At 45.0% G+C, this 23,224-nt stretch overlaps 1 protein-coding gene and 1 long non-coding RNA gene across 4 annotated transcripts in view; one reads left to right on the forward strand and one right to left on the reverse strand.

Moving 5' to 3' along the window:
- LOC144110512 (protein zyg-11 homolog B-like) overlaps window positions 1-23,224 on the reverse strand; it is a 193,880-nt gene that overhangs the window by 11,073 nt on the left and 159,583 nt on the right. For all 3 annotated transcript variants that reach the window (XM_077643491.1, XM_077643489.1, XM_077643490.1), the window contains exons 12-16: window positions 19,447-19,494; window positions 12,985-13,052; window positions 9,770-9,899; window positions 4,212-4,264; window positions 2,541-2,638 (exon numbers count right to left, since the gene is read on the reverse strand). In XM_077643491.1, coding sequence (XP_077499617.1) covers window positions 2,541-2,638; window positions 4,212-4,264; window positions 9,770-9,899; window positions 12,985-13,052; window positions 19,447-19,494 — 397 coding nt within the window. The remainder of the gene's footprint in view (window positions 1-2,540; window positions 2,639-4,211; window positions 4,265-9,769; window positions 9,900-12,984; window positions 13,053-19,446; window positions 19,495-23,224) is intronic.
- The window catches only part of LOC144110513 (uncharacterized), a 148,627-nt gene continuing 140,259 nt past the window's right edge, over window positions 14,857-23,224 (forward strand). Inside the window, exon 1 of the long non-coding RNA XR_013309856.1 lies at window positions 14,857-15,218. This is a non-coding gene — a long non-coding RNA (uncharacterized LOC144110513). The remainder of the gene's footprint in view (window positions 15,219-23,224) is intronic.

Genomic DNA, 23,224 nt, shown 5'->3' on the forward strand with positions numbered 1-23,224 from the left:
AATAAGAAAGGTACGGCAAGTGTGAGGAATGAGCAACCGTAGGGTGGCCACCATGAGAACCATCCGAAGAGTGGTTACCATGCAAGGAAGAAGAGTTTGGCATCACCGGAGGAATGTAGCATGGTCAGTCTGCAGTGGCTGCTGCAAAACACACCAACCAAGGAGAGGCACGCTCATTGGTGGACTGGACAGCAGCACTAATCGAAAAACAAATAAATATGTGTGGAAAACTAAAGAATTGTGAGGGCACTTAAGCCTGCTTACAAGAAGGAATGGGAATGCGAAAGCATGTGCTTTGAGGAAAGGAAAGGACGCAGTAGCTCTCAGATCTGGACATCTGGGTGGAAACCTCAACCACACCTTAAAGCATGCAATTGAAGGTGCATATGTCATTGGCGTAAGCTAGCCTCCAACTTGACTAAAACATGCAAGCTATATGCAAAGAGAAATGCTACGATACTACCCAGAATGCTGTACGACGAATGGTTGCTCAAAATTTTGGTGAACACATTCGGGAATACTGCCACCACATCCGCTCCTCAGTTCAAGGCCGTATGAAACATATGCCAAACAAGCTATGGAAGGGGGTAGTAAAGCTTTTGCCTTAAAAAGGGCGCTCTACACCTATACGTACAGCGAAGAACACTTATAACGTAACTGCTTATAATGTGGAACCGGATATAATGCAGTTTTTGCCGGCTAAAGTCATACTGCTTAATATGCGGTTGTGCAAAGTGAAATACCAGTTTTGAAATCCGCTCTATGACCACTCAGATCATTAAGTGCACTTCTCTGCACAGCACAGGGGGGCTTCTGAGGCCCGCACCCGCTTACTCCGCAAAACCAACACAACAAAATATTATATAACGATGGATGGACGAAACGCAAGAGTATTAATTGTTTCTATGATCGCTGACACTCTGCTACTTAGGTTATGTTTTTTGGATTTCACTTTGCAGTTCATGCACAGACTCTACTTTCACCGGTCGAAGGCACTTCTTAAGAGCATGTTGTCTTCTGTAATCACCCAACTGGTTACGCTACCACTTCTTGAAGGAAAGACAGTCAGTCATCACGTTGTCAGCACCTTGTGTCTGTCTACCCTTAAACCCACTCCACGATGAAATTGCTTACCTATATCACACTCCTCCGCGGTTGTGCCATGTGCAACATGCTAAAACTAATCTAAGCAAGCATGCAGCGAATGTTGCGGGTTCCTTTTTGTTCAGTGATAAATAAACTGTTTTGAAAGGGAAGCTGCCCATCTCGTATGTATTTTGACCTGAAGAAACAATGTTTTTGCTATAGTGCTATAGTGCTGTACCATTTATAGTGCAGATTTTCACGGACCCGAGATATGCGTTATAAGCGGTTTATGCTGTATCAGCATGTAGCTCACGACTTATTTGCCTCGGTGCACTGTGAAATAAAAATTCCTCAAGAGCTGTCACTAAAACTTGAGCTAAACAGTGCTATCTGTCGTACGAGTTGTTTTTTCATTCTCCCGTACCTTAAACAACTAGCAGTGTTTGCAAATACCAAATAGTAACGTTCGAATAAAGTACCAAATAAAATATTGAATAGTAACAAATCTATTCAAAGATGTGCTGAAGCACTTAAAGTTATGAGATTCTCAGGCAAAAAACGCAGCAGCTGCTACACATGACCCAAGGACAGCTTTTCCTGTCCGGCCGTGACAACGTTGCCAGCCCCAGAAAACGGCTTTTCATTTGACACATGTGTTACTGGTATAGCCAAGTATTTCACAGCCATGCTGCAAGTCTAGTGCCACCATCCAAGCAATCCTCGCTGTAATTTCTGTTCTCCAGTGTTGCGACAACTCCCTTGCTGCCTCAAGCTTACATATGACAGAAGGCTAGTGATGCATTTTCTGACCCAGTTCGATTACCACTTTCCACCAAAAACGAACTGTGCAAAGCATAATGCTTGTTGTCCATGCGGTTTGTCAGTAGTGTCGTGCCCGACAGTGCCTGAAGTTCACCATAGCATGTTTTACGTGTTGCTTCTTCAGGATTTCCCTTTACAAAATGCTCGCAGATGGCACTTTTCGTATACTCCACCATGTTGCTGAGAAAGGCACTGCACACACAAACCATTGTTCCGTGAAGCCAACCATGCACTGCACGGGAAAACAGAACCATAGAGACAGAACAGAGCACAGTGGCATGGATGCTCAGAAAGCCAGGAGGGGGAAATTCTTGCACATGACAAAATGCTTTCATCATAATCTTTCTTGTTCAGTTCATTGTGGTTCCAGTTGTGCCATCTTATGTCCCATTTAAAAGCTAAACATTTCACAGAACTGTCTGCCTTCTGTGTAATTTTTCTGTGCCTGCTTAGAGTTCTTTTGAGCATGGCTGAATTCAACAGCGAGAGGCAGTGAACAGTATAGGATTTCTGAAATTCTGCCTTTCAGGCTGGTCCCGTTTGGGTCAGCGACAAATCAGCACATCAACCTATGCCTGCAAGGTGCTTTGTAGTTATGCACGCACGTCACGCTGCAGGGAAAATGTACTTACGATTTTTGGAGCAGACGTGGTGCATGGCCCACACTGCCCACAGCTGCACCTCGAACGCTGCATAGCACCGCAGCAGAGGGAAGAACGGGTTGAACGACCTGTGACAATTACAGGAAAAGGAGGAGAAGGTAAAAGCCGGTCAAGAAATTATTTCAGCATTAACTCTTTGACACATTATGTACACAATTGTGTACAAAGCAAACCCGCAGCTTTGCTTGAGAGTGATTACACCTAGCAGTGATTTCTTTATTTCAGATGAATTTTGCATCTTTCATGTGGTAAATAGGGTGGTTTTTTATGCTATAATAGAGAATGCAGTAAATAAAATTTTGCGAAACAGTGAGCACGGTAGCACGTCATCCGTCATTTTTATGAAGACATATTTTGCTGCCAATAGTAACATCTTTTTTTTTTCACCATTTCAAGCATAATGTGCACATTTGAAATATAAATTATTGCCACGATCCTTCGGGGCAATAATTGAAATGCTGTGACTTGATAGGTCGCAGCATTTCAATGTAATTTTGCACATCCCTGCAGTAAAATAACTATTAGTATTTAGCACTGGAAAACTAACAAATGATCTTTTTTAATGCCTGAATACACTATCTAGGCAGGAAAATGTTTCTTTTCAATGAAACAAAAAATGGCGTTTCAAAGGGTTAAAGCTGGCATAAATGGTCCCCCCCCCCAAATCTATTACACAGACATGCATTCACAATGTACAGTGACGCCACGTGTAGTAGATATGTCATCGAAAGTCTGGTTCAGCATTATTAATGTGAAAGCATTAGATGGCACATCAACAAGAAAACCCGGCGTCACCCAAAAAGTGGTGTTACAAAACTTGAGATTGGTCGACAATGTGTGATGTCATCGAAGGCAGGAAAATACGAAACATTAACCTGTAATAGTCAGTACCAACTACAAAGGAATACAATTAAAATAGAACTGGAATAGAATTGGAGTTACTTTAGTGCCCCAAGCAATTTTTGCTTTGCACTGGTATGTGGGGTTTAAAATCGGAAAGCTGACCGTGGACTGTGAGATAAGGAGTAGTGGAGTATTCTGGACTGATTTCGACACCCTAGGGTTCTTTAACATGTTTTCACATTGCACAGCACACGACGAAATGTGGCTGGGATTCGATCTGCATCCTTGGGATCAGCAGCATTTACTAAGCCCTCATGATAGGTATGTTTGCTAACTGTGCATGTGCTGCTTTTCAATAGCGGTGTACAAATATCTAATTCCAAATCGCATAAATTGAATACGAATAGAAAAAAATGTGAAAATATTGTAAAAAAGGATAAATAGGCAAACATTATAGTAGGCATTTTTGAACATTCGATCAAATAGTAAAGGATTCGATTCGATTTGCATATACGGTATTCAAAATTTTAAAGTATTTGTCTGAAGAGAATAACATTTCTAAAATACCTGCTTCGAGTGGCTTCGATTCATAGCACCTCCTTTGGAATGGCACCACGGCACGCATGCAGCCAAAACGCCGACTCCATGAGTGTTTTACGAGCAGGTTAGCAGGTTGTGAACAAGTTCACAATAACTTCAACCACCACTTCCTGGCATGCAGTGAAATCTCGGCTCATGGTCGTTTTTACATTTTGACTCTGACCGAAGAGCAATGGCTGTGCTGCATTCTTTGCTCACCTGTAGGCGACCATCTCTGTGTCTGGACTTTTCCAGCTCTGAACCACGTCACCCTGCAGGCAGAGAGAACTATGCTTTCACTGAAAGTTCATAGTGTCATCTTTAGCAGCATGCAAATGGCAAAACCTCAGCTCATATCCAATGCAGTGGACTAGTGCTGAGCACTGGCAAAAATACTCCTGCCAAACCGATTCCAGAATGTCTTAGGTTATATAGCAGCACGTTTCCACTGCAAAGTATTACCTACCATCAGGGTTCTCAAACTGAGTTCCCAGGGGTTCCATGGGGTGAACTTGTGGGTTCCCCAGGTACGCACACTAGCTGGTCCCTCGTTTCTGATACACTTCTTGTGGGCATGTAAAGACCAGTAGTGTTTTGCTAACGGGGCACTAAAGGGAAATGTCACTCTAAGCAAGACGAACACATCGTATCTCAGGAACACTGACTGCAGAAGGATACGTTGCTGAGAAAATTGCAAACGACAGTCCTGAAACCCTTCCACATTCAAACCGCTCACATAAGTGAGCACAGTTACGTCATTTCTACGAAGCATTTGCAATGCAGCGCTCCGACCAATCGGAGGCGCCACTTCCAAAGAGCGGCCGGAAACCAGAACTAGCCCGCCAGCCGAGTCACGGCGGCAAGGTGCAAGTGCAGGCCGTCTCAGCCCTTCTTCACCCACCGAAAGGTAGATGCTCTCTGCTCCATCGCATGCATCTGTGTCTCGTTGCAGTGCATGTGTACGGTAGACATAGGCTCCAAGGGTGTGAAAGAAACTATGTCAAGTTATCGAGGGTGGCTGCAGACTGCACAACAAACTGCTGATCGTGCTCACATGCATGTATACATCAGCAATGACGAGTGAGCGTGTGGCCTTTGATGTGTTGTGTGCTCCCACGAAGTGTACATGTAAGCTTCAAGGGATCCTCCAAAGTATGTGAGCAGCAGTCACGCTGCAGCATTTCTCATTCAACATCACACCTGAGTGAAAAATTTACCCGCACACTGCTAACCAAACGGCACGCTGCGCTGTGGATTATTGCGTGTTTGTTGACTAGCTACGCAGAAAGTATGACTGCAGATGACCCTCGTCGTGACTGACTCTGCTGTGTGCATTGCAATTTCTACGTTTGTGAATTGCTCTCTGTGGGTTGTTAGAAAGAAAGAATCAGGGCACTTTCCACCCAGCTGTAGCGTGCTGCCTGCCAGCTATAGCTGTCGAGAAGGAATGCACACATAACAGACACTTTGCCATTTCAGAATGCGCACAGCATGCATAAAGTAGCCGATTGGACGGCTTAAGTGAAAAGGAAACCACTTCAGCGGCCGCTTCGCAAGCACAACAGAGAACTAATGCCAATGAAAGCTTGCAGCTCTGAACTTCCTGCGTACAGCCGTCATGCAGAGTTTCAGTGAACAGAATGCAAGGTGAAGGATTCAGCACTTGTTTTTGTATCTAGCCTTTCTAGCTTTTCTCTCAATCATTTGTTCTGCAGTGTTTTGATAATGAGACTATCCGCATTCTTGGCAACACTTGCCGCACTGCTTTCCTCACACACAGTCAAACCTCGATATAACAAACCTCTACTTAATGAAATTCATGAAGTAATGCATGCATTGGTTTCCCAATTCCTGCCCCATTTAGAGCCAGGTATTATTTTTTTTTTCGCGATTTAAAGAAGTAATTTTATACTGCAATCTCGATTTAATGAAGTCCTCGCACATCGCATGCACATACCAGGAGACTCCTGAACTAGAACATGAAAATGAAAACTTTAGCAGAGACAGACCCCGATTTGCATGCACCTTTTTTTCACAAATGTTGCCACAAGGCTTCAATCTGTACAGCAGAACAAAAACGGAACGTACCCCTGGGCCACCTACATGAACATATGAAACCCATGCTAGACACGCTCTGCCACCAAAGTGCGCCAATGCCTACCACCTGTCATGAGTGCAGGGCACCACATGGTGCTGAGGGTTTGATACAGAGTAATTTTTTGTCTGCTTAGCTACTTTCAGCCGGAAAACTTTGCAATGCTTGTTTGGATGTTTTTTTTCCAGGATATGTCGCCAAGTAGTCCCTTTTGAATGGCATCATCGCCGGGCACCTGCTAGCAGATGCCTGGTGGCTCACATGTTCGTATCATCCACTGAGGGTTGAGAAAGTGTCCACATCATCCTGAAATGTTAACATACTGTATATTTGTAAGATTTGTAAAACTCATATCATCGCAAAATTCTGATCAGCCAAAATTATATCATAAAATTCTACTGTACTTACAAGGTGCCATCTACCAGGAGTGTTCAAAAATCTGTAACTCTATTTGTACTGATGTACTGATGAAACGCAGGAATCTCGACGTAAAGGATTTCGTAATTTAATCAATTTTTCAGCTGGAAGCGTGACTTTGTTATATCGAGGTTTGACTATATTTCAACAGTGATCACACTGATGGCCAAACAGTGTTCCTAGAGAAAGCACATAAATACGTCACCAGCCACAGCTCTAAGAATCTGTGTGTGCCAGCGCCATGTGTAATTTGCTTTTATGCTAAGTTCTGGATGATAAAATTTTTCATTCCAGTAAAAATGACATCTATCACGCGATGCTAACCTATCACTCTATCCTGACTTAGTATCCTCGTAAGTATCTCTGTAAATTAATTCTGATATATTATCTCGCATATCATGCCAGCAAGTCGGGCCAAACTCAGGCAGAAAGAGCATTACACTTGATATTGTTTTGAAATCAAGCTCAAGCATTATCGCTCGGATCCAAATCACAGTTCGTTAAAAATCCTAGTCTTGCAAACTTTTAGAAGTCCCAATATTTACAACACTGATTTCTTTCTTTCTTTATTCTTTCTTTCTTTCCTGTCTTTCTTTCTTTATTCAAGACAATTCCATCACAGAAATGCCTTGGGGGACATGACAAAAGGCAATAGTCGTGTCTGACAGGGCTGTGTCTACCTTGGCTGCTGCAGACACACAACCATGACGTAATTCAAGAGAATAATGCAGCATGAGAAGCACAATAATATATCATAAATTAGGACATAACTGACAAATGAATACAGACTACTTCAAGCAATAGGTTGGTTAAAAGATACGTAACATCTGGGCCAGCAGACATCTAAGTGCACAAGTTTAAGACTTTCAAAGCTGAGGTAAAGACCAGGACTTGAAACAGAAAACAAGTAAAACAGCCCAGCACTGCCTTTTTAGTTTTCATTTAGGAAAATGTCCCTGAGCGTTCGTCTGAGTCGCGCCGCCAAGCTGGCAGTAAACAGTTTGAACTATAACGGGAAATTCGCTAGGGAAATCTGGTATCACAAAGCTTAGTTTTTGATCACTGTATGTTGTGCGGGAATGCGGCCTTGGAATTAAGTTTTTTCGTAGATTATATGAACCAGACTTCGCATGATAGTTGCTTGAAATGTTTTGCCTGTCCGGTACTGGTGCAAAATTTCCAGGGCTAGTTTATATTTATACAATTTGTAGATGGGCAATATTTTGTTAGATTTAAAATGAGGTGCAGTGCATTTAACCAGATAATTCAAGCAGCTAGCGCGTTTCTGACCAGACAATCCTCTGACTTTCATTGCAGCCTGCTAGACTCTACGGAGGTACACGTTACGCAAACGCCATGTAAATGCAATGCCACTACTCATCTCAAGCCAGGCACGTAGCCAGGGTTAATTTTCGGAGAGGGCCCAAGGAAATTCAGGGTGGGTGGGCTGCTGGGCAACTCATGAACCTTATGTTAATTTCCTGCAGTTGCAACGGACATCATTTTTGCAATCACAAAAGATAAAAAAAGACTAGTCCTAAAAAAATACAATTGGGTTGGATTGGGAAAACATTTATATTCGCCGGCAGTAAGTGGTAAGGTGAGGTCTTGGTCGCGCTAGATGGCCGTCAGCCCGTGGCTCACGGCGACCTTGTTGGCTCGCTTCACTGCCCAGAGTTTGGTCTCCGAGTCAGAGCTAAGCAGCATGGACTCCCACTGCTCGGAAGTTAGGAGCTGAATTAGGTCCGAAGGAGGCGGATCCTCCAGACAGTTCCACAGGGTGTGGTCTAGTGTGGCTCTGTCACCACACTTGTTACACTGGGGGGAGTATTGCTCGGGGCACATGAGCGAAAGTACCGTCGGGTTGGGGTGGTAATGGGTTTGCAAGCAACGCAAGGTGGTCTCCCAAGTCTTTGAGAGCGATTTATGTGGCGGAGGGAAGGTGCGTCTTTCGAGGCTAAAGTGGTGTGTTATGTCATGAAACGAGTTCAGGCCATCCTTCGATAAACTTGGGTCAGAGGAGCCCACTGCCCGGCCGACGAAACCTTGGGCCTAATTGTGGGCTGCTTCGTTCACCGGGTTGTTCAAGTGGGCCGGAGCCCATAACAGCTCGATCTCCCTTGCGGGGGTGTGGTGGGTGCTTCTGAGGATTTGCAGGGAGATGGGGAGATGTGGCCCCTCGCAAAGTTGCGCATGGCTGCTTTTGAATCGCTGAATATAATGTTGGCTAAGGTGTCTCGGAGGAGGTGGTGTACATTGCGGCGGATGTTAGGGGCGAACCAGTCCCGGTCACTGCGCCTATCGCATACGCTTTGTGCGGTGTTGCATATTCCGCCGCGTCCACGCAAGCGGCCGCGGGGTAGCCCTTGTATTTGGCGTGTAAGACGTGCGTATTGAGAGGTGAGGTGTGCCTCACACAGCTCGGGCAGTGTGTTGTGTATGCGCAACCGATACTTTAACAAGTCGCACACACACCCGCTTCCCGCATACAAGAGACTCCTCAACGAGACCCTAGACGTGGACATCACGGACGCCGAAGTGTGGCTCGCACTCGGCCGACTCCACACCACTTCAGCGGCAGAACCGGATGGAGCAAATTAGGTGGCCGAGTAAAAAGGAATTAAGAATAATAGTGCCCAGCCCGCACACTCAGAAACCTAGACCCGAAGTCGGTGACGGCACTGACAGACTTGATAAAATACAAAAACTCGACTAAATGCGTGGGATGCATCTGCCATTCCCATCATTATGTTTTCCATTGTTTGTCTATGTCTCCTCGTTCCTTGTTGCACATGCCGTACAATCTTGTGTAAGGGCCACACACCCCGTTTTGAATTAAGACAATGAAGAAAATATACAGCTATTCATTTTTTTTAATTTATGCATGGGCTACACCTTAAAAACTCACACCCACATTGGAAAAAAAAATGCAGCCCTTACACAAGTTCACATGGTACATGCTATACAAGCCCACAAGCACCATACCGCTACAAAGTCTGGGTTGGACGGCAGCTCAGCGCAGCCTGGTGGTGCATATTCTTTGAAAGACTGAATCAGACTTACACTGCAACCAAAGACACTGGAAGCATATTTGCAAAGCACAGAGCAAGGTGTGCATCGTAATTGTCACTCGAGCACATACACAAACATGACATCATAGTACCAATCAGGTCAGGGGTTTCTCCTCCCCACCACAGTTTGAGTGTGGAGAAAAGGCACCGGGTCTGTCAAAGGCTTAGACAGCATGCACACGGAGGCCCCTTACCAGTTCCTTGAGCATCTCTTTGAGTGTGACGCACGTGACCGTCCACTGCTCTGGTCCGTCACTCGCCAGGTGTGCCACAATGCCAGCCGCGAAGTAGCTCACGTCAATCTGGCTCGAGTGCAGGAGGTTCCTGCATGGTGCATGCACGCCACTTTGATGCCACGTCAGGTACTCTCCTCCCTAGCCTTTTTTTAGATTTCACCAGGCAGCACAATCTCATCATAAGCCCAGGAAATGCCATGCCCAGATCACAGACAATCCTCATGCACCCCCCCCCCCCCCACCCCCCCCTCTACATAACAGGCTGTCATGATAGTCCAGCTTGTATGCTTCAATGTTACTCATTTCTATAGTGATACTGCACAGCCAAGCAAATTTATGATGTGATAGAGTTTAGGTTGTTGTCTTTCAAAAACCACCCAGTTTCTCCGTAACAAAATTCCCCGACTGGTCGAGAGGATCATGATGTCACCAGCACTGCCAAATTAGAAAATCTGAGGACTAGAACGTTCCAGTGCCTTCCACTGGATTATCGTACGGGATTATACTAACCACACCAACTCTACCGCCTTAAAGGGGCTCTGAAAGAGGCTTTTAAAAAGGTGCAGTATTCCTGGAATGTTAAAGTATGCCACTTCACAAATATCCTGCAACAAGGATTTTTTTTATGCTCTTTGTAGAAGCCGAGTTATCTGTAGTCAAAATTTTATTTCAGTGTCTCCGCGCCTTTCTCTCTCCTTTAGTCCTTTAGTAACTTTTTGCACATTCAAAGGTTGGTGCTCCTCGCGTAGGAATTCCTCGGGGGGCGGAGCTTCCTGGTTGCTGACTGGCCGCAGCCATGGTAGCTGCGTGACACCTGAAAGAATCTTACCAATGGTCGCCTCTGAACAGAATTACGCAGAAGAGTGCAACGGAAGAGGTTTGGTTTGGTTTTATGAGGGTTTAACGTCCCAAAGCGACTGAGGCTATGAGGGACGCCGTAGTGAACGGCTCCGGAAATTTCGACCACCTGGGGTTCTTTTACGTGCACTGACATCGCACAGTACATGGGCCTCTAGAAATTCCGCCGCCGCGGCAGGGATCGAACCTGCATCTTTCGGGTCAGCAGCCGAGCGCCTTAACCACACAGCCACCGCGGCGGGTCCCAACGGAGGAGGCCGCGAGCATGAAAAAGTCGGTGGAAAGGACTCGCCAACTTTCGCATGAAACTGTGGATTCTCTGCAGTGTGTAGAGGTGCATTATTTGGCTCAGGTATTCATCAGGAGAGAATGTAGTGATCAAGCCAGTTTACGTACTCTCCTCAGAAGGTGTTTCAGAGCCCTTTAAATGCACCCACTAATCACCTTAATCCCACTCAGCCCCACTAATCCACTATAACTCATTTTCTGGGGTAAGCCTACTTCCAAAATTTGGGAGCTCCTTTGGAATATTCGGGAGTGCTTCCATACGCTATCGCATTTCCTTCTTAAAGAATGTGGTTAGAAAGGCCCCAAGTTTTTTGTGACAGGTCCTGCAGCAACAGTTATTGACACCAACTATAGGCCCAGCAGCAGTTCTTTAAGCATAGGAGACATTCACTACGGCCACACTACCAGACGGCGTGAGCGTCTTTGCTGCTGGTGCGTCACATTTAGGGTAGTTTTACACCAGCTTGTGCAGTGTCAAGTGCACTGTTAGTGCATCGTTAGCGATCCAAAACATCACGTTGTTAATATGAGTCAACATCTACTTTTCTTTTCAGAACACTCCGTCTGCATAAAGTATGCAGTATAATTCTTCTGTGCCGAGACATAACCGCGCTGCCTGTTCAGTGTTGCAATTAAGTGGCCGCTCTAGCTAGCTTCACAACTCGACAGCAAAACTGGCCGCAACTTGCAGCTTTTCATGTCAGCAGTTAACTGTCTGGCACTTATGCGGGACACATCCTGAAGAAACAGCACGTGACGATTTGGCCAAATTCCAAAACCAGCACTACAAAACTGGGAAAACTGTCGTTCATGAACTCCTAAAGCTTGTCAGACGCTGTTTCAGCAGAACCGCCTAAGCTGCCTTATCTGTGTGACAGAACAAGGGAGCAAATAGTGGCATGTGCTAGAAGCATGAACAGGAGACAGACAGAGTGAGAATGTTTTTCAGTTTTGAATGTCACAATGCAGCGCTATTTTGAATGTACGTGTTGTGGAATCTAGGTTCTCAGCAAAGTTATGTGCAGCGATTTCGCTAGATTCAGTAGGAACATGTCACTTTCAGTAGACAGAGATGACAATTTAAGCTAGCTAAGCAAACACACGCATGTTGCAAGTTACCTCTCCAAAAACTGCACTTGTCTGACAGTTGGCACCCTCACACATGGCTCTCGGTCTCACCTGCTTGTAAAAAACTGCAACTTTCATAAATGTGTGCACTTAAACTTCTTCATCTGTCGCCAAACTTAAGCCATGCACAGGATAAGTGTTGATATCTGTCAATTAAAGCGTACGGCAGCAGTCCTGTAGGTTGCACACAACGCTGGCACCTCTGCAGTGATATGAAGTCACTGTTTTCATAGTGTGGAACCTTTTCAGTAAGCCCACTCTTCTCTGTTTCGCAAATTTCTCAAAGTATCCACTCAGTCGCGCTTTTACAAGCTAGGCAGAAATTACGCACGGTTAACAGCTCACATGTCGCAAAGAGCTATATACTGCGGCTGGCAGCAGCGGCCGTGCGGGTGACCAAGAACATGGCGAATCCTGAGCCAGCCGCCAGCACCTCTTGCGGATGACGCCACGTGAGTACCTCCTGTACGTACACCCGCCATGACAAATTTACAAAATGTGACTTTAAAAAGGAAATTCCACATAACAGTGGAATTTGTTTATGATGGAATCACTTACTGTACGATTTGCACATTAAGAATTACGCTTCATATACCTACATTCAGAACAAAACTGTCTTCTCAATAATGCATTCCACGAATTCTTGACAGTGGATGTATATGAGAACACGCACTCGCCACATGCTGCGAAAAAAGCATTATCCACAAAAGCAATATGTTTCAAATAATTAAGGGAATGGCACATAGAAAAGCAGCAGCGTGTCTGATAACCGATACGAATATCCCTGCCGAGGCCCTAGCACATGCTGACCATGCATCACAAAACTTCCAAGGGTTTGCCCCATAAATGCTGACTATTTTCAACTGCGAAAATACAACGCTAGAAAGCCAGTGACTCACCGCAAGATGCGCATCAGGTTATCCTTCATGAGGTCACTCCGCAGGCTGGGTACCTCCGCAATGTTATTCTGTGGAATCAAATGTTATCGGGCAGAATCAACACCAGCTCTGCCAACTCCACAAGGCCTAAGAAACATTGCCCCACTACATTCAGTACTGCACATTGCTCCCCTCTACAAATATGCATGTGCACAAATGCACGCATACATACAAACACACACACAGAGTGCTTTCAGTGCCTTAAGCAAGCATAAGTATTAGCAGCACTGAGCACTACTGGGCTGGCACAAATAGACGCCCTAAAGTCCCGAGACCATCATATAATCCATGTGTCATAGAATGCATGTATAATGCATGTATAATTCTATATATGCATGTGTAATTCTATAAAAATGCAGTATAATTCTATATATTTTTCCCCACGTTACAAAAGCACCCGTTTAGGCCCAGCGCAAATTCGTACCGAGGCAACATTTCCAGGGGGCATCTCAGAGTCATCAAGGCACATGCATGTGTGCCCCAAGTAATGGTGACCTCCGGTTCTAATTCATTACTTTAGACGATGCACCAGGTATACAGCTGCTCTGAATCTTCGAAGGCACTTTAAGACATGCAGTACAAACATGTCAGCGACGTGTCACTCAGATGAGATTCCGTCTGGAATCACTGTCACACCTCCATTTATGCAGTACTGCCTGTACTAGGAACTTGCATCAAAAAGGAAAAGAAAAAAATGGGAGACAATTTTGCTTGGTTCGGCCAAATGCAAATTAGATATGCTAGTACTTCGGTTTTCAGTTAGGTTTCGTTCTAGACTCTGTTGTCAAAGTCAAGCAGATTTCAGACAAAGATCAGCAAAATTGGACTTAAGCTCTGCCTTAAGAGTATGGCACGATAGCATCAACTGGTTGATGTCCATCTGTGCGGAATTGGTTATTCTCTATTTCACATTCATTGATCACTGGGATCATAAATCACTCAGTCCTCACGACAGTCCTGGCGCAGTGGTTAGCGATGTGTCACTGCCCTACAGTGACAGGTGCTGCCACCGGTGGGGCTTGTGATACCCGGGTTGCTCTTCCCAAGCAACCTCTCACAACCAATCATTAATTTAACTCCCACCTGCCACGGCGAGCAGTGTGCTCACAATCCGGTGGGCAGGTTGTGATGACGCCATAAGGTCACGTGACGTAGGTGGCCCACCATGGACAAGCTGCCCACAGCCCAGTGGGTAGAGGGACCCCACAGACAAAAGCTAAGTGATGGAACAGAACATCTAGTGCTAACGCACTAAAAACATTATCGCAATGATCGCCTCCAGCGCAAAGGCGAGACTAGAAGGCCACGCTATCAGCACACCTCCTGCAGTGGCGACATGCCGCCGCTCAGCGGGTGACGGCATGTCGTGCAATCATCGTGACCGTCACGCATGTAAAAAGCACACCTCAGGCACAGGCACCTTAGGCATGGATTTGTTAAGGATAAAAAACAGCCAACTGCACTCCCATGTTTTAAGGAGGGATGTAGGTGAATATTACCGTTTTTTATTTCTGTCACTATCTTCATAATTACCATGAAAGTGCGCTTTTTTTATGCACATTCCAAATGTGCAATTACCATAAAAACCCGCGTATAATACGGACCCACATATAACACAAGGTAAAAGTTAGAGATAGCAAAAAAGGAAAAGAAGTTTTCATCAACACATAGTAAGGAAAGGCAGTCAGCTCAAAGACGAGAGCATATATGTGTAGCGCGAACGGCAGGTACAGAAGCGCCACACTGGAGCCTACTCGCATCCTGTGATGCGAGCATGCACTAACCAATTCCAGCATATGTTCTGGCACACACACATCGTAAGTGTCCGTAGTTGGAGCTCTAGTGATCGTCGTAGCCGGGTGTGCTGTCTTCCAAGAGGCCCTTGTCAGAGATATCTTAACATAGAAACACTTCTTCGGTGCCGTCGAGTGCGTTCGATATCCTGTATTTCTTGAAATAACAAGCGGCGAGCTCCTTGAGAATGCTGGCCCAAGCATCTGCGATCTAACTGCACAGCGTGGCTGGAGAGGCCCGTGTCTGGCGGCAGTAACAGCAGGCTTTTCCTATCTCATCCAGACCATGTAGCAGCACTTGATACGCTTTCGGCAGCTATGATTACTTCTCTTTTAAAAGCAGCCAAGTGCTGCTTTCGCAGACCCGACACCAGGCGACCGTTCTGGACATCATAAGGTCAGGTCAGTGAAGTGAAATGGGGTAGAAATCGAAACTATCAACCTACGGACATCATAAGGTTATGAACTATCAACCAATGTCGCCTTTATGTTGCTGTATTACATTTGTGCGCTCCTTTTTACCATTACATTTTTCTTAGATATTAGTATCTAATCTTCCTCCCACTTAGAAACTTGTACTCACTTTTTGTACGAGCAGTACATCCCATACTTTATTATGTATTATGTTTTTCATGTACGAGTAGTACATTCTATACTTTATTATGTATTATTATGTTTTTCTTCGATGAAAGATGTGTCGGGTTGTCGGCGTGTACTGCTGCTGCTTTGTAGGGGACGAGGACTTGTCAAGCTGCTATCGCAGCTTTTTGCCTCGCCTACCCCATCTTTGATGGAAATAAATGGAATATATATATACGCCACTGCTAGATAGTGCCTCCTCTGGCTGGAAGTGTGACAGTAAAGGCACTCAATAATAACGAAACCGGAACTGCGGATCTCAGCCAAAAGTTTTTCGGACCCGCACATAACACAAGGTGGAAATCTGACATGCTAAAATCTGGAAAAAAGCCTCCTCATATTATTAGTAGGCTTTTACGGTGCATTGTGAGTATCTCAACATGGATATGAGTCATATGAAGTTCTGTGATTTTAGTTAAAAATTATTAGAAATATTTACAGAACAGCATCACCCAAGACGCACTTTTGTACGGTGATGCTGTTTCTACTCTTTCCTCAGTGAAAATATATTGGTAAAAAAAGGTATGAATAGAACATATTATATAGGCTGGATCATAATTTAATTTAATGCATAATGTAAATGCCAATATAAATAGCTTTGCCATACAGCTCTACTCCAGATTAAATTGATACCAAGCTAATTTCAATTCCCCAAGGAAAACCAGAGAAAAAGCCTCTAAGCCAAGCAGTGTATTTGAAACTAAATCACGAACAGTGATAAAGAGACGAAGTCTGTGTGCACTCATCGAGTGACGGGAAATCGAGTTGCGTGAAAATGGCTGTAGCGTTTACTGCGCCGCTCTGATAACTTAAAAGGTGCAAACGGAAGGGCATCATCATCATCATCAGCAGCAGCAGCAGCAGCAGCAGCAGCAGCAGCAGCAGCATCATCATCACCATCATCATTACTACACACTTTGATCTTAGCCAAAAGGCCGAGACTACACCCACTGCAGGGCAAAGGCCTCTCCCATGTCTCTCCAATTAACCCTATCCTTTGCCAGCTGCATCCACCCTTTGCCTGCAAAACTTCTTAATCTCATCCGCCCACCTAATCTTCTGCCGGCCCCTGCTACGCTTACTTTCTCTTGGAATCCACTCCGTTACCCTTAAGGACCAGCGGTTATCTTGCCCTCGCATTACATGCCCTGCCCAAGCCCATTTCTTTCTCTTGATTTCGACTACGATGTCATTAACCCGTGTTTGTTCCCTCACCCACTCTGCCCGCTTCCGATCTCTTAACGTTACACCTATCATTTTTCTTTCCATGGCTCGCTGCATTGTCCTTAACTTAAGCTGAACTCTTTTCGTTAGCCTCCATGTTTCTGCCCCGTAGGTGAGTACCGGTAAGATTATGCTGTTGTACACTTTCCTCTTGAGGGAAATTGGTAAACTGCCACTCATGATCTGCGAGAATTTGCCATATGCGCTCCACCCCATTCTTATCCTTCTAGTTATCTCCCTCTCATGATCCAGATCAGCTGTCACTACCTGCCCTAAGTAGACGTATTCCGTGACAATTTCTAGGCTCTCGCTGCCAATTGTGAACTGTTGTTCCCTTGCTAGGCTGTTGAACATTACCTTGGTTTTCTGCATGTTAATTTTTAGACCCATCGATCTGCTCTGCCTGTCTAACTCATTGATCATGATTTGCATTTCACCCTGAGTGACTCAGCAAGGCAATGTCATCAGCAAATCGCAGATTATTTAGGTATTCTCCATTTATTCTTATTCCCAACTGTTCCCAATTCAGGCCTCAAAATACCTCCTGTAAACATGCGGTGAACAGCATTGGCGAGATCGTGTCTCCTTGCCTGATGCCCTTCCTTATTGGAATTTTATTGCTGACTTTATGGAAGACTATAGTAGCTGTGAAGTTGCTATATATATCTTCCAGTATTTTGACATAAGGCTCTTCTACCCCCTGATTACGCAATGCCTGTATGACTGCTGAGGTTTCCACTGAGTCGAATGCTTTCTCGTAATCAATGAAAGCTATATATAGAGGTTGGTTATATTCTGCGCATTTCTCTATCACCTGATTGATGTGTGAATATGATCTATTGTGGAATATCCTTTACGAAAGCCTGCCTGATCATTTGGTTGATGAAAGTCTAACGTTGCCCTGAATCTATTAGCGATTACCTTAGTAAATACTTTGTAGGCAACGGATAGTAAGCTGATCGGCCTGTAATTTTTCAAGTCCTTGGCGTCTCCCTTCTTATGAATTAAGATAAAGTTTGCATTCTTCCAAGCTTCTGGTACAGTCGAGGTCATAAGGCATTGCGTATACAGGGTGGCTAGTTTTTCTAGCACGATGTCCCCTCCATCCTTCAACAGATCTGCTGTTACCTGATCCTCCCCAGCTGCTTTTCCTCTTTTCATTGCTTCTAAGGCTTTCTTTACTTCATCTTTCGTTACTGGCGGGATGACGCATTGCTGTGCACTGCTGTCTTTCTCATTAACGCTCTGATTACATTGGCTACTGTACAGGTCTCTGTAGTACTCTTCGGCTACGTTAACCACCTTATCCATATTGCTAATGACATTGCCCTGCTTGTCTCTTAATGCATACATCTGGTTTTTCCCTATGCCTAGTTTCCTCTTCACTGTTTTTAGGCTACCTCCGTTCTTTATAGCATGCTCGATTCTCTCCATATTAAACCTCCTTATGACGGCTACCTTGCGCTTATTTATTAACTTTGACAGCTCTGTTAGTTCTATTCCGTCGGTAGGGTTAGACGCCCTCATGCTTTGGCGCTTCTTAATCAGATCTTTCGTCACCTGAGATAGCTTCCCGGTATCCTTTCGAATTGTCCTACCGCCTACTTCTACTGCGCACTCCGTAATTATTGATGTCAGATTATCGTGCATTGAATGAACATCAAGATCATCTTCCTCAGTTAAAGCCGAATATCTGTTTTGCAGCGCTATCCTAAACTCCGGTGCTTTCCCTCTTACGGCTAACTCGTTAATGGTCTTCTTCTTCACTAGCTTCTTCCGTTCCCTCTTCAAGTCTAAGCTAATTCTAGACCTTACCATTCTGTGGTCGCTACAACGCACCTTTCCGAGGACGGCCACATCCTGAATGATGCCAGGTTTAGCGCATAGAATGAAGTCGATTTCATTTTTAATCTCACCATTTGGGCTCTTCCAGGGCATAAAATGACATTTCAAATGGTATCAAAATGGCAGCAGTTGGGAAGTGCTTTTAGAATTGCAATCGGGTGAAATGGAACATCATTTCGAAGCTGGCACTTCATTTTTCAGCTGCACGACTCTCAAAATATTGTTTTTCTTTGGGATTATTTCGAGAGCGGATATTTTGTGGAGATATTGTTTGAACTATATTCCATACGAAAACTGTTTTTTGAAGCATCAACCTTTTCGCGATATTTTGCAATCCCAAGTGAATGCATCCCCCCTTAAGTGCATGCAAGATACTGAACTGGTCATGGCTCAGTTACTGGTGCTTAGCACCCCATCCAATGGCACTAACGAGTGTTGCTTCAGCAAATCAGTCTTGACTGCCATATTAAACCCCGTCACATGAGAAAAGCTATGCATGTAAAAGGATTGCCATCTTCAGTTCAATACATTCAAGCACATTTACCATCATTGAATATAATTACATGAAATAGCACAATGCAGGGAGGTCATTATTACAAACTTTGTCACTTACATTGAAAGCACCCAAGGAGATACAAGCCAAGGACAAAGCTTCTCATTAGGATATACCACTTAGCGGGCAAACTGTGTGAGATTCCTTTCAACATTCTGTTCTAAACTGACAGTGTGTAGGCTAAACTAGGGTGAGCAAATACCAATACCAGAATCGCAGTACTTTAGCCACAGCGTATGATAGGGAAACACACATTCAATGCTGCCAAACCGGTCAGCAGCTCTCCCTCAGTGCCTGGACGGAAAGCATACTGATTTCTTCCCACATGGTAAGCAGTGATGACCGAGCACGCAAGGAAAAGTGACTCACCACAAGTCCGAGGACCTTGGTCTCAACCGCACTTTCCCCAAGGAAGAGCTGCAAAAGGAGAGAAACGCTCACTGCTCCATTTCCAGTGCACTGGTCTCTGTTTCCTCGAAGCTGAAGATGCCAGGAAAGCAAGCACCACAGTTGCAAGGGCTGCTGTGTGCGCCCTCAGCGACCCCAAGCGGTGCCCGTAACCAGCAAACGTGTGCGAAAATGGTTGAAACAGCTCCTTCAAACTGTGTTTAGAAGTTGAGCCTAACTGTGGCTACATAAGATATTCAGCATGCACACGAACGTCTTTGTTTCAGCACAAAAAGCGTGAGTGCACCGTGAATCGGGCACTTGAATATGTGTGCTGTCAAATTTCTCCCATGCGTTCTCCTAGTGGACTACTCGTCTGTGAGACTCTTGCACAACTCAACTGCAACACGCTAGTGCCATTTTCACCCTCCCTAAGCGCCCTAACCAACCTGCTCAATTTCGCAAAAGACTACACATGTACATTCCTTTTAGTCACTTTCATAGCAAAAGCACCACTCCTCCAGCAATGCACCTCCACCTTCCACAGCCTCACCTTGAAAGCATCGCACCCTCTGCTTCAATCACAAGTTTTTTTTCACAGCCTTCCTGCAGACAACCAACTCAACCGGCCAGTGCGTTACATCATCCGCCAACACAATGCAGTCTATCCTCACCGTCTATGCCCATAATCTGGACTTTCCAGCAGTCTTTCTCCTGCATAGCCAAGCACTGCAGTGACTTTCCTACCCAGAGCACTATGACAAGAGACCACAATGGTTTTAAATCATCCATCTAAGTTAAGATGACCACAACCACCAATACCTGCATCTTCTGTAACTGCCACTTTGAAACCCAACCCTCTCTGATGCGCCATGATGATAGGCATCATAACCGGAACCAAACTGCACCCAAAATGTCCTCTTCTAAACCCCGATGTGTGTCAACATAAACACACACACAAAACCTTTCTCATCTCTTCCTGTGCTGAGCATTGACACATCCCAAATGTTAATTCAAGAACTACCCCTGCTCGCCACCTGTCACTAGTTCTCTCCCCTGAGATTTGGTGTGCTGCCCTTTTAATGACTCTTCCCACTAGACCCCACGTTCGGGTAAAGAATGCTCACGTAGCAGCTCTTGCATGGTTTAGAAATTTCTGGCGTTCCCCGTACTCTGCAACTATTGTGAATCAAGCTCAAAAAACAAATAATCATAGCGGCATGCAAGAAAGCTAAAGAATGGCATCCAATTTGCATAGTTAGGTCCAAATCAAATATGTGCACTAGCAGTGTGTTTTCACAATTTTGAAATATTAAGCATTATGCATTACACTGGTACCCTAGTCACATGGGCACTTCATCGTGGTTAAAGCAACTGCAGTTTCTGTTAACTATAGTTACTCCTGTTGACATGGTGGACTAAACCACGGTTATACCGCTAACCACGGTTATCATAAACCGAGCTTGGCAACCATAGTTTGCGTCGTTAACCGAGAAAATGGTGGCGTCTGTGGACGAAAAGTGTCCGTAGGCATCCGAGTGCAAAAAGCATACGAGCTGGTCCGCCTTGACAACATACTTTTTGCACACACAATCATGTTTCAAGAGCAACACTTTAAAATAGACAGTGTGTAGAGTGCCCAGGGTGCTTTTACGCAACCTTCAAGTACTGTCCGACGGCGCAGCAACAGCGTACTGCAGCACCATCCTGTGGTGCTCAAGCTATGCATTCTGTAGCACTGTAATGTTGAAAAAAGGACCAGTCCCTGCCACTTTTTTAAAGTAGGCAACAAACTCACAATGCTTGCAGCACCGGATTCCATGAGCTTACCGCAGTGGTGCCTGCCGCCGACGAGCGCGGTGGACGAGAGTGGTCTTGCAGTGTATACTCCCTAGTCGTCACTAGGCACAACTTGTTTCGCACCAAAGCCACAGCGGACTATGCTTTTGAGTTGACCAGTGCTATAGTATATGATCTACTCATGGCACTGCATTACCGACTACTCTATTGTCTCCTATTTAAAAGAAACATACATGCTCGATTTCAGCAAAGCCTTAGCAGCGGAGCTAGCGTGCAAGAAGATCGGGTCAGCCGTGATGCACCAGCGGCAGGCAGCTGCTACACTGGTGTGATATTAAACTAGCTTGTATCGCAGTTACTAGAGAGTTATAGCATATAGTTACCGGGCTTATGTAAACCAGGTAAACATCTGCGCATGTGCGGCCTTTACCAGGCCACTAGCTCTTTACAGAATCTTTGGACCAAAACAGCATCGCCACCGCATCCTCCGGCGCCATTTCTCACTCTAAACGAAGGCATTCGCTTCTAAATCGCACACTCTCACCGATACATCAAGGTTAAATGGCAACTAGCCCATATTTTTTTTAGATAATTTGGCAATGTTCAAGCAGTTAAGCCTAGCTATGTGCTGTGTACATAGTGCTCAACGGTGTACATAGCCAAATAACAATAACAAGGTACCTCAGGTTTATGTCGGCTTTCAACATTCTCCTCTATTTTCATGGTTTTCTTATTTCAAAGAACAGACTCAGAAAAAAAAAGGTTCCTCAAGCCCAGAGTTGAAACGCTTTGGCTTACTGTTACTTGATATCACTACAGTACTATTTACAACCAAACCATGCATCCAAACATTCAAAGACGCGACACTGCAACACTGCAAACAGAAGATGCTGTAGCTGCACTTTTTACAGCATTCGCAACACAATAAGCGCTGCGTACACAAGCTTACTGCATTCTGCACAGTAAAATTGTCTACTGGCCAAGTAGGCACAGCGGCTAGCCTTACGGGCACATTTGAAAAGGCGGTGAGCCGACTGCTAGCTGAAAACAAAAATAATGTGTTTGTCTTTATATGCAGAGAAAAAGATTATTAGAGTGCATGTAGCACCTCACTGCAGAGAATTGCTTGCAATGCATGCATATTTTTGATTACAATAAGTGCTGAGGCTTTGTCATCATCATCACTTGTTTTTGCCTTAGGGTAACTTGTTCAGGGAGAGAAGGTATGCTAAAACATCTTCTGGTGTATGCAGTGCTAACCGGAAAGTCCGGCATCCAGTAACATGGTAAACGGTAACATAAACACGGCAACGATATGCTATTACTCGTACTGTCAATTCGGTACACGTCAGCGATCCTCAAGCAGGATTCATTTTTGACATTCCCTTATCCCAGGGCTTATTATTTATGAGAACAAGAAAGTTTAGCACGGTTTTCTGACGCCGGAACCGGGGTTTGCCGCAGAGATTATGTCTTGGCACGGGAGGCTTGGAGGAGGCGCGGCGATGTACGGTGGTGGAGGTAGTGCAGCCACTCAACGGCACCATTGAACAGCATTCTACAGCGTGTTCCGCAAATAAACGCGCACAATAGAATGCTCCTCACGGCTAAACCGGTGAATTGTTTGAGCTCAAATTTCGCACAAAAACGCCATTTGGTAGGCAGAATTGCTTTATACAGATTTGTTTGGGGTACTTACCTGAATCAATAAGAAAAAGTCGGATATTCGCATCGTCTGCGGCGACAACAACACAAAAACGGCCGCTTTTTGGGTGATTGCACCGGTGGCGCCATCTCATTTGTCAGCCATGGAGATTTGGCAAAGGAGGTGGGGGAGTGTCTTGCGGGAGGTCTGAAGATGCTGTACCATGGAAGTCTTCAAACTTAGTGCAATTTTGGCCAAGCTAAGCTCTTTGCGATCATTGATAAAGCAGCTGCTGAAGAGTCTTCGAACCTCCCG

This window comes from Amblyomma americanum, chromosome 11 (assembly GCF_052857255.1).
Source record: "Amblyomma americanum isolate KBUSLIRL-KWMA chromosome 11, ASM5285725v1, whole genome shotgun sequence".
NCBI classification, from domain to species: Eukaryota; Metazoa; Arthropoda; class Arachnida; order Ixodida; family Ixodidae; genus Amblyomma; species Amblyomma americanum.